Here is a 12,836-nt window from a genome sequence, read left to right as displayed (position 1 = left end):
TTCAAAGGGGGAAGTGAAGAAAAAATTGGTCATAAACTGAAAGTATGTACCAGCTTATCTGTTCTTCACACCTACTCATAAGTAAGTAATATTAACGGGAATATTGCTGGCAATGCTGCCGTAACAAGGTGATAAACAAAGGTGTGTGGCTTTTGTGACCTGTAGTGGCTGGTTTTGGTAATTTCTAGATAATTAGTACCCTGTTTTGTTTCCCCGTGGCTCTCGACTCTAAGCACAAATGACCTTGGCTCAGTCAGCTGTAAATCAGCATATGATTGTACTTGATTTGACAGTGCTAACTCATTACAACCCAATTCCAAACCAACACTCGGGAGCACCTGAGTTTGTCTGTCCATCAAATGCACCTCTTAAGCTAGCTGTAGTATTTGTGTAAAGGATAAACCTGAAAAGCGAGAGAAACAGATAGGCAGGCATACACACACACACACATCATTTTTTCCTTTTTTGATTTGATTTATAGTTTTAGACGCATATCTCTTGGCAATATATATTTTTTTTTTTAACGAGCACAGTCCTAGAACTTGCTTCCTGTCCTGTCACTTCTGTGAAGTATTCAGTTAATCTTTTAAAGGAGAGCATGACCACTTGAGCGAGCTGCAGCTTGATGTTCACCATCATTGGTTCACTTTAGAAAAAACTCTTATTCTTTCCTTGATAACTGACTGTTGTTCCCAGTCTGAGTTAATGTGAGTGTGGGCATGAGGTACCTTATAGTAACACAAACCTGTCATACAGAGTTGGTTCTCACCCCATTCTTGATGTTGCTGTTAACCCCTAAAACACTGAAACAATAAATGGATGGTTGGAATTTTACCTTAATAATGGTTTCCTAGGCATTACAAACATGAGCAGTTTTAGATCCAATTGTTTATACAGATATTAGAGGTCATTTTGTAACTTGCTTATTCATTTTTGCATGCCAAGTGATTAGAATTGTTCTCCAACCTTGGGCTATCAAATTATCCAAAAATAAGACTTGAATATTCACATTAAAAAAGTATTTATCGCTTTATATACAGAAAGATAGTTTGCGGTATGATTTAGAAAGTAGCTTAGTTACAGGCAAAAGTTTAGCCACTTAGTTTTCATCCTAACCAAAGAAATTAAAACAATTCTTGCGGGAAGTATGTATACTGCATATGGGGATATGTTTATGATCTGAACAAATCGATAATAAAAGTCATTGCCGAGTTTCTCCCCAAACACACACAACCCCACCCATTTGCCATTGTATCTCTCACAAATTTCTACAGTAATATGACCATCTTGGCAAGGACATCTGCTTTAACTTGACTACTGGGAGATGATTTATTTATTTTTTAAATGAGAAAATTTGATCCATAGAGTTACTATTACAATCATTGATTTATTTTTAGCACTGTAAGGGGGGTGCTTTGAGGTATTAAATCACTGTCTTTTACCTATTAAGAAATCTTTATTTTAATAGAGACATGTTCTTATTTACAGTTATTGTCAATGTCTCTTGAAGAGACATGCATTAATATTCCATCTGACTCCATCTCCATTTTTTTTAATTTTCTGTTGATTTTTTGAGATAGCACTGCTTTTTCCCCCCAAAGACACAATGTGAATTTAAGATGTCTGACTTTGTTGCCACTGCTTTGTGTTGACAGGTCATTTTCGTGTCTAAGGGACAGGATTCCATGCGGTCTTTTATGATGCCCTTCTATCTGATCAAAGGATGTTCCATTGAGCAGCCTGTTTTTGCTGCCAATTTCATTAAGGGCACCATTGTTGCTGAAGCTGGAGGTCAGTATTGCATTCTCATCAGATGGAAATAATAAATGTATAGGTGATTGATAGCCACCTTTTGGCAGTTATTTAAGACACCCTCCTATACATCTAATTATTAATTATAATGACACATTTTCCAAGACAGGACACATGTTTTCTTTGTTTAGGTTGATCATCTTCTGGCTACATGGAGGACTAGGGAATTCTTTGTGTATGTATGCATTCTTGTAATGTTTGTTCAATTTCATCACCATTGCTCACATTGATTCTCTCCAACAAGAAACACAGATAAGACACACAGTTCGATAGCTTCAAGTGCCTTATACCCCTTTAAGTAGGATGCTATACGGTGGTAAAGAGTTTTGAATAACGTCTCTTAAATATAACGGCTGGCAGTGATATGAATTTATGTGAGTGATAGATCTCCTCTAGTTGTCATGTTTTGTAGGAGATTGGAGTTATTTTGCAGATGACCACTAAACATCCTTTATTCCTACAACTAAAAATATTGAATCATGGATGAATTAATAGTCTCTTGTGTCCTCTTTGAACAAAAAACGAGAAACTAACTCTGTGTAGTCTGATGACATGTACTGTACTTGTACTCTCGCCTTGTAGTTAGTGTTTTCTTGGACTGTCTATCTGTGAATTATCTGAACAAACGTGATGCTCGAACGATGTTACTCAAAGTACTTCAAATTCATTAGTGATTAGAAGTTCTGTCCAAAGTATTAACCTTTAGGACCTCCTTCATATTTTTTCCTTGTAAACATTAGTGCTGTCAGAGTGAATATCCCCCCTATTCAAATATACTTTGTGTATTTATTTTTTAAAGTCTTATTCAAAAATGAAACCTGACATTTGATTGTAAAAGAAGTTTGTTTTTACCTCACACTACTTTTTTACATTGTGTTACACTAGAAATGCTATGGAGATCTGAGATTTTACAGACTTACTTTTGTATGTATACAATTCTACAATTTTCCTTTTTGTAATTTTAGAATTGTTAGCTAGCTAGTATTGTCTTTACTAATAAACAAGTAGCTTTATTTTTATGAAACATACTCTTTTGTGACATATTTTATGACAGCCTTTTCTAATTCATTGCTCTGCCCTTAGAGCTATAATTTTACTAAGGAAGGATTTTTAAATATTCTCTCATCTATCCTAAATGATTTTTTCTGCTCCTGATCCAGTTTTAATTCACTCTTGAGCCTGAAATCACTTACTTACTGCTGTTTAATGCTAAAACTGTTTTAAGTATTCACCACAGTACTCAAATACTGGCTTCCTTTCTCATTGATGACAATGGTAAATAACTGCCATATTTCTGCCATTTTTCCCTGTTTATTATAATGTCGTTAAAATCATAATTAATTTTAAAGAGCCTTTCCAACATCGCCAATGCTCATTTCGCAACATCAGCCAGCATGCAGCTTCACTCTCAGTCTGTGTTTTGGATGACAGCTGATTTGACAAGTGCTGTGTAAGACAGTGTAGCAGGGCTACGGAGTAAAGGCCTGCATATCCCAGCTGCCCCGAGGGTGTTGCACTATTGAACGACAGTGGATGACGCTGGGGAGCTGGGAAGAAGGCGGGCTCCGTAAATGGAGGACCCGACGAGACGGGGAGGAACCCTGTTGTTTGTCTGATGGTTATGTTGCTATTTTCACATAGTAAAAAAAAATATACGGTGTATACTGGAGAATATTGGGTCAGGTCCCACAGACTGTATCTGCCATCTATGATGGTGCTTTTCTCTTGATAGTTTAACATATTTGTTACCTGGTACACAATTAAGTCTGTTTTATTTGTAGCTATAGATAAAAACATTTGCTAGATGGGAGATGGGCTATATGGGAGAATACTTAAAGATCTTTATAATGCAGCATATAATACTTTCAGTTGTGACTGTTGTGAAATGTATATATGGACTCATGTCTAGACACCTGGGGCCTCATGTATAAATGGTGTGTACGCACAAAAATGTTGAGCACGAACTTTTCCATGTTCAATTCGCGATGTATAAAACCTAAACTTGGTGTAAAGCCACACACATTTCCATGGTAGCTGATATCGATACGCCGACCCCCTGGAGAGTGTTGTTCACTTGGTTGGCTGTTGTAAAGGGGTTTCTCTTCACCATGGAAATGATTCTGTGATCATCCACCACTGTTGTCTTCCGTGGACGTCCAGGTCTTTTTGCGTTGATGAGTTCACCAGTGCTTGCTTTCTTTCTCCGGATGTACCAAACTGTAGATTTTGCCACTCGTAATATTGTAGCAATTTCTCGGATGGGTTTTTTCTGTTTTCGCAGTTTAAGCATGGCTTCTTTCACCTGCATGGAGAGCTCCTTTGACCGCATGTTGTCTGTTCACAGCAAAATCTTCCACATGCAAGCACCACACCTCAAATCAACTTCAGGCCTTTTATCTGCTTAATTGATAATGACAGAACGACGGACTTGAACACACCTGCCCATGAAATAGCCTTTGAGTCAATTGTCCAATTACTTTTGAGCCCCTGAAATGAAGGGATTGTGTTAATAAAATGCTTTAGTTGCCTCACATGTTTATGCAACCGTTTTGTTCAACCACTGAATTAAAGCTGAAAGTCTGCACTTAACTGCATCGGAGTTGTTTCATTTAAAATTCATTGTGGTAATGTACAGAACCAAAATTAGAAAAAAGTTGTCTCTGTCCAAATATTTATGGACCTAACTGTGTGATGACAATATAATATTTATATATATATATATTTAAATAATCCATCCATCCATTATCCAATCCACCACATCCTAATCACAGGGTCACAGGGGTCTGCTGGAGCAAATCCCAGCCAACACAGGGTGCAAGGCAGGAAACAAACCCCAGGCAGGGTGCCAGCCCACTGCAGGGCGCGCGCACATGCACGCACTAGGGACAATTTAGAATCGCCAGTGCACCTAACCTGCATGTCTTTGGACTGTGGGAGGAAACCGGAGTACCCAGAGGAAACCCACGCAAACACGGGGAGAACATGCAAACTCCACGCAGGGAGGACCGGTGAACCAGAGTCTCCTAACTGCGAGGCAGAAGCGCTACCCACTGCGCCACTGTGCTGCCCTTAAATAATGTATATTGTTAATAATTAAACATGTGAGGACATGGTGCTGCAGCGCTAGAGAGGAGCTGGCGCTCCGTTCACGTATTGTTTCTGCCTCACACTGCATTCGTTCTGGGCTGGCGTGACAAGGGAAGGATAGATAGATGGAATAATTAAACATGTACTACGAAGATATTTCAATGCTCCTTAAAAGTTTTAAAGAATTGGCGTTTTAAGCTTACAGATGGCTTAACGTCAATTACAGAGCTGATTGTGTGGCGATTGGTTACTTGGAGAAAGAAAAGGAAGGACAGGAATTGGAGGTTAGCACGTTTGAAAGAGACAGTACTGCTGCAATAAATTATTTAATCGAAGGTATGAACAATCACTGCGTCACTGTGTTCCCATGTTTAATGACTCCTATCATCATGAAAATGATATCAAGTATACATCTTAGTATTTGTTATTCAGAGAGGTGTAATATCACGATTGTAATGGATTCTGTGCCCTGTCGGAGGAAGAGAAAGCCAGTTTAAGAAGTACGTAGTGATCAAGACTACTATAAATCCCTATATACTACTGAGTTTAAAGAAGACAATATACAATCTAATGCATTTCTGGATACATTACAGATACCACATATAGACGCTTTTAGTGTGGAGGTACTTGATAAACCTCTGGCGTTATCAGAATTACTAGATGCTATAAAGTCACTCCAAGGTGGAAAAGCAGCAGGCCCTGATGGCTAACCTGCAGAGTTTTACAAGAAATTCTCCACTCAGCTAGCTCCCCTCCTATTAGCAACATTTACAGAAGCCAGAGATAACCAATTTCTTCCACAAACCTTTCGCCAAGCATTAATCGCTGTCTTTCCAAAACAAAATAAGGACTTATTACAATGTGCATCATACAGACCAATTTCACTTCTGAATAACGACGTTAAAATACTCTCTAAATATGCTCACCAACTAAATCAAACACCCCAGAAATATTATTATCATTGGATACAGAAAAAGCATTCGACATTATTGAATGGAAATACCTTTTTACTACATTGGAGAAGTTTGGGTTTGGCCTGAACATTTGTGCATGGATTAAATTACTGTATACTAACCCAGAAGCTTCAGTTTGCATCAATAACATTTGCTCAGACTACTTTAAACTAGAACGTGGCACTAGGCAAGGATGCCCCTTGTCACCCTGCTGTTTGCGATTGCCATTGAACCACTGGCAATACATTGTCGAAATACTGATCAGATAAAGGGGATTAGCAGAGAAGGACTGGAACAGAAAATCTCATTATATGCAGATGACATGGTACTGTATATTTCGGACCCAGAAAATTCTGTGCCTGCAGTCTTAGCAGCACTCACAGAATTTCAAAAGATCTCTGGTCTCAGAATTAATCTGAATAAAAGTATACTCTTTCCAGTGAATTCTCAAGCATATAATATTAGATTAGATACCCTACCTTTTATCATTGCAGAACAGTTTAAATACCTAGGGGTAAACATCACAAGTAAACATAAAGCTCTTTATCAACAAAAGTTCGCTGTCTGCATGGAAAAAATTAAACAAGACTTGCATAGATGGTCAACTCTTCATCTCACTCTAGCTGGAAGAATTAACACTGTTAAGATGAATATTCTTCCTAAGCTCCTTTTTTATTTCAAAACATCCCAATATACATTAATAAATCATTCTTTAAGCAATTAGATTCAACAATAACCTCATTTATTTGGAATTCAAAACATCCACGCATCAAAAGAGCGACCCTACAAAGACAAAAGGAAGAAGGTGGCATGGCTCTACCTAACTTCCACTTTTATTACTGGGCAGCAAATATACAGGCGATAAGAACCTGGACACAGAAGAACATACACAGGCTTGGACCGCAATAGAAGTAAAATCCTGCAGTACTTCTTTGTATTCCTTGCTCTGTGCTCCAATAAACACACGTTATCGGCAATACACTAATAACCCAATTGTACTCCACTCACTTAAAATCTGGAACCAATGTAGAAAGCATTTTAAGACGGAGAAGCTTCTTTCTGTGGCACCCCTGCAAGAGAACCACCTCTTTCAACCTTCACAAACATATGCAGTTTTAATATCTGGAAAAAATTGGAATTAACTTGCTTAGAGATCTTTATATAGACAACGTCTTTGCATCCTATGAACAATTACATTCCAAATTTAACATTCCAGCTACACATTTCTTTCACTATCTTCAAATCAGGAACTTTGTTAAACAGAACCTTCCAGATTTTCCTCATCTTGCACCCTCATCCATGCTGGAAAAAATATTGCTCAATCTCAAGGACTTAGACTCCATCTCTACAATATATAAAATCATTTTACAATCCCTTCCTTTCAAAGATCCAAGAGGACACTGGGAAAAAGATCTCTCAATTAATATATCAGAAAAGGAGTGGAAATTAAAAAAAATTAATTACCTTTCAGACAGCCTTGGACTCACAATCCCTCCTAACCCATTAACAGCTGTGTTTGGGGTTCTTCCAGAGGGGCTTAAAGTGGAGAAAGACAAACAAATTGTGATTGCATTCACTACACTCTTGGCACGCAGACTTATTCTGATAAACTGGAAGAACCCAAACTCTCCTCTTAAGTCAGTGGGAAACCGATGTGTTATATTATTTGGAATTGGAAAAAATCAAATACTCGGTTAGAGGATCCGTACAGACTTTTTTCAAAACATGGCAGGATCTAATCAGTAATATTTTAAAATAAGTTCATAAAGCACAGAGAATTTATTAATTTAGGTATGTTTACAAGCCTTAAATTTTACGCCTTGCTCTCTCTCTCAGGGGTGGGGATCGATCTGTTCTTAACTCAATTTTTCTTTTTGTAAAATCTTGATTGCTTTGTATGGATTGTAATAAAATTAATAAAAAAAAAAAAAGTACGTAGTGATTCACACGCATAGAGCACATAGAAGATCAAATACAAAACAAAGCATTTAACATGCTACTTTAGTGAACGATTTTAAGATGAAGTTTATGATGTTCTACTTTAATGACAAAATAAAATACGTGATTAAAGTGGAAATTTAGAGATTAAAGTTGACATTTTGTGCTTTTTTCCCCACTGTGTGCCTATTTTTTTTTCTCTGTACCCTAATAAGCTTTCATATGACACTCAGACGATGGGCTACGACTCGCCTTTTCACAGCGACTTCGATATCTGACAACTTTTTTTATTTCGAGCACTGTGCGACTCTGTGAACTTGAGCTTTCGAGTTTCTCCGATACTCTCTCACTCGATCAACTTCCTTTTTTTTTGTTTATACCACTGTTTAAACCAACAATAGTACGTTTTTCCTTGCCTCCAATTCTTCTGTTTTTCCCCTGTGCTTTTGCCATTGCCTTTTCACAGAACGCTGAGCTTAAGGGCTATTTATATTGATTTGCATATTCAAAGAGGCGTAATTCTGGGAGGAATTGGGGTGGGGAAGCAGGAGCGTGCATGTGCGTTAATTTTCACTCTGACCGGAATTTATGGAGCAGGAGAACGTGGAAGCTGGCGTTTGCAGAGATTTATGCATCTGGATTTTTTTTGTGTGTAAGCACATTTCCACTTTTGTCCGTACACCATGTTATAGTGTGAATTCTACGCACGGCGTTATGCATGAGGCCCCTGCTGTCTGTTTATTTAAAAGAGACTGATGTATTATGTCTTAAACCATTTAGTATTGAAACAAAGCTGTGCTAAGAAAAAATGATTGATGAATGTGTTTAAAATGTTTGAATGTGGTTCTTGTACAGTATGTACTCCAAACAGTGCAACATACCCAGCACCACTTTCTCTTTGGCTATGTCACTTTGTCTGCATAGAGAATCCCATTTATGTGGAGAGCTGGGTCACGTGAGTTTTGAGTTTTCAAATACATATTTATAAACAACATCGCACAAGTCAACTACAAACTTTTACGTAGAATGTTTAACATATCTCTCTGTTATTAAAAAAAAAAAATCTTGGAAGGAGACGAGACGTGATATTCTTGGAGAGATACTTATACGTCCCACGAGAAAGAGATTTAACCACGCCCAGGGCCGGAAATAAAGGACAAAGAGTAGATGACAAAGTAGAACGTCATAAAGAATTAAAAAATGTTGGTGTGGTACACATGCAGAGCAAGTTAGTGATAATTAAAGTACTAAAATTTGAAAGTCTAAAAAAAAAAAAAAAAGGATAGTAAAATTCACATTACTGCAAGCAAATGGAAATTATTACTCTGTGAAATAATGGAACAGCGAAAACAGATCGAAAATATTGTTCAGATTTAAACTTTAAGTTGGAGACTTGTAGATCGTCTAATTTGTGTTGCCAGCAAGAATTAAAAGATTCCAAAACAAGACCACGGTCATCTAACCTCAGTCATGTGAATGCTTTTGGTAGAAACATTTCCTGCACTCTCAGCTCTTATATATTTTATCAGGATAATAATTTTATACGTTCTAGATGACACATCAACGACAAAGTGAAGAAGAAAGAGCATGGACAAACATTTGAAAAAGTTGTTTTATTTATTAGAGAGAAACAAATGATATTCACTCACAGGCAGTTATACTGTACTTTGTGTTGTCAAAAATTCAATACGATCTTAAAGAAAATTTTATTCCAAATATTTTTTTTTTACTAAAGTTTTAAAGTAAAAGTGAAAATAATGCATATGTAACAATTCCCCTGAAAATAGCAAACCCTTTTTAATTGTACATCCAAAACCTTGGGGGTCTCTGGTTGGCGAAGCCCCCTAGTGTTAAAATATATTAAAATACATTGCATGCTTATTTTTAATATAAATGCTCATTAATTTTTGGCACATCTGACAGCACTAGTAGACTGCCTTTCACCTCACTGCCAAATAAATAGTGTATTCTTAATGTTGCTGGCTATGGTAATGTCACCCAACACAACTGTTTTTACTTGAAAATGAGAGACCCTTATCTTTCAGCCAGCTATTCATAAATTTCACAGAATAAAATTACATTTGTGTAATTGATTTAATTTTTCAATAAGAACTTTGTTTAAAATGTGGTATTAAACTCCCCCAACACACTAGGACATTTGCCATTTTTCATAAATCTCTCCCTCCACTTTAAAGTTAGCTAACACTGTGGAGCGTTGGTTCATGCTCTTGTTTTCAGCTTCGCTCACATTCTCCCTGTGTAGTTTTTATCTCTTTCTCCACCCCCTCAGTATTCTGGGTTTTCTCCCACTTCAGTTCATTGGTAGGTCTGCACAGGCCTTTTATATGCATCCAGAGTTGGTTCCTACCTTGTATCTAATTCTCATTTGGTAGGATATTGCTTAATATAAAACTTTAATTGCCCTGTCACTAGAAAATTTTAAACGAGTCTCCGTAATCAGTTGTTAATCATAACCATTTGACATTTTCCATGGGGATATTCAAATTCGAGGTGCCTACTGTGTTTGTATATTGTCCTTATCTTGTATGAGCTTCGTGCAGAAAATTCCACATTATGTCAGGTAGACTGTCTAAATTGGTTTGATGTGCTCCTGCCGAAGCCTGGAGGGGGGACCATTCATAAGAATGACTGTTTTGGGACTTGAAATAACTTTGCCTTGCTTAAAAAGATACTGACTAAGTGAGTTTTGAGAGTCTAACGTGGAATGGAGATTGTGGGAGAAAAATGAAGTCGGTTATTAAAGGAACTCTCTTTGTCTGCTTAGGTGGCTGGGAGGGGCAGGCTGCATTCAAGATGTCATTCAGTAGTGGAGGTGCCATCGAGTTTGGGCAATTGATGTTCAAAATGGCCACTAACGGTAAGTAAATGTACTCATTTCAGTGTCGGCCTTGAGCTGTGATTCTCTATTTCCCGCAACTAAAACCCTCACAACTCAAACGTTGTTTTGGAAAAGTGACCAGCAGTATCTGACTTTGTCATTTGACTTTGATAACTGGATGAATATCTTCATTTTTGGAGGTTTTTTGTTCGCATATTAACCCATTTATTTTTTCATATTTTTTAAATGTGCTTGCATATGCATTTCTTTATAAATTTTCAGATAAAAGTCATTTTAGATAGAGTATGTACTGGTTAAACACATAACAGCAAATATGAGAAAATCCAAGCAACTATGTTTTTCTATAAACAAAGTGCTGGGCAAGATGAAATGGTTCCACTTTAGCTTTGGGGCTTAAAAAATGGAGTACCTCTGTATTCTTGTGCAATTGCTGGGAATGATACAAACTTGGTATATCTGCTTTTAGAAATATGTTGCTATTGTTAATAAGCGAGACCATCACATTTTAAACCTTAGACCCTGGGGTGTGTGATGCCTTTACACATGATTTCCACTGTAAACACTGATCAAAAATATTTTTTAGTAGCAACCTAAGGTGAAATCAGTAAGTATTTAGTGTCTTAACTTACAAAAACTGGTCAATCCAAAGCCAAGACAGTCATTATTTGTTTAGTCCTGCATTTCAAATTAAAATAGGATTAAATGCTGCAGTCTTTGTGGAGTATATGTAAGAAAAATTTGGACATGAGTTTCAGTAGGCTTTGCGCTCTACGAACCAAGTAACCCAAACTGTTCTATAACGTTTCAGTAATTATTTACTGCTCTGATGCTAATCTTTCAGATCATAAAATATGTTAATACAATAACAATTGCCAAGAATTCGTCGAGATCTGTCGAAAACTGGAGATCGTCATTTTTGACGAATCTAAAGCTTTCATTCCTCCCCAATTGATGATAGGCTATGATGGGGGGCCCAAAGCAAAACAGTGTTTACTTGCTCTAGGGAAAAGAAAGAGAAATCTGAAATGAAGTTATCACACATAACATTTTCCATCTATGAATCATTTTAGCAATATAAGCATGAAGGATTCCATTGTAAGGATGGCATAATTCTTGACGGACATGTATTAAGAGTATGTTTAAATGCCACAACATCGCCTTTTGCTGCTTATTGAGATTCTGTTATGAAGGAGAACATTAACACATTTTGAAAGACAGGATGACAAAATGCAGCATCGTTTTGCTCTTGCTGTACTTAAAAATAATGGCAATATTACTGTTCTAGGTCCATGAAATCTACTGATATTATCTGCGTCAACTCCAGTTTCTCTGCCATCTTATTGTCTCTTATTAATAAACCAGACATACAAGAGCACAGTATTAACATGTTTTTATGTATTTAACCATTGAATTCTTAAAACATTTCCGTTAGATGACAGTAGGATCCCATAAGATTGATTAAACTATGGACTAGTGAAACAGACGTTTGTTTCCATCCATAAGCTGTATGTACAGTGTTATTGTAAGATGTTTTCATACCTAGTTAGTTTGAACCAGTATTTTTCAAACTCTGGTGCAATTTCTTCAAAAGCCCAGCTCATTGAGGTAGATGTGAACATACCAGTAGCAGTCTGGTGTGGATGAAAACAACTATGCTGAGCCCCTTTGGAAAGGGAAGTCTCAGTATGGTATGAAGCGTACCGTTTGCATGAGGTCTGAATGTGATCCAGCATGGGACAGATTTAACTACATGAAATACTACTCATTATGCATGATATTTTGTGTGATGTGGTAGTCACATTTAGCATCTGCTGTCGGTAATTATGGAATCTCATTCATAGCATGATGAGTCGAGGATTAACATGGAGCATGAAAAACTAAAAAAGGTAATAAATAAAGAAATAAATAAAATACATACACGCACCCAGGTACAAATATAACACAAGTCACATAAAATGACTTGCTTAATTTCTCACTTAATCAGAGCAACCCCTGATTTAGTCTCTGAGCCCCGTGCATGAGTGGTGAAACAATAGTTTTTTTAAAAAAAAAAAAAACATTTACTTTGATGAAAACACGTACTAAGATGGCAAGAAACAAACAGCAGTGCCCCCTGAGACCTCTGAATAAACATCAACATGTTAGTTAATGTTAATTAGGCATTTTAAAGTAAACATTAATGACAA

The 12,836-nt window shown here is 36.9% G+C and overlaps 1 protein-coding gene across 2 annotated transcripts in view; it reads left to right on the top strand.

The window, feature by feature from the left end:
- wbp2nl (WBP2 N-terminal like) overlaps positions 1 to 12,836 on the top strand; it is a 47,516-nt gene that overhangs the window by 19,476 nt on the left and 15,204 nt on the right. For both annotated transcript variants that reach the window (XM_039765654.1, XM_039765653.1), the window contains exons 3-4: positions 1,656 to 1,791; positions 10,576 to 10,668. In XM_039765654.1, the coding sequence (XP_039621588.1) occupies positions 1,656 to 1,791; positions 10,576 to 10,668 (229 nt within the window). The remainder of the gene's footprint in view (positions 1 to 1,655; positions 1,792 to 10,575; positions 10,669 to 12,836) is intronic.

Source organism: Polypterus senegalus, chromosome 10 (genome assembly GCF_016835505.1).
Source record: "Polypterus senegalus isolate Bchr_013 chromosome 10, ASM1683550v1, whole genome shotgun sequence".
Classification (NCBI taxonomy): Eukaryota; Metazoa; Chordata; class Cladistia; order Polypteriformes; family Polypteridae; genus Polypterus; species Polypterus senegalus.
Note: the sequence above shows the minus strand (reverse complement) of the source record. Positions and strands in the feature narration are given on the sequence as shown.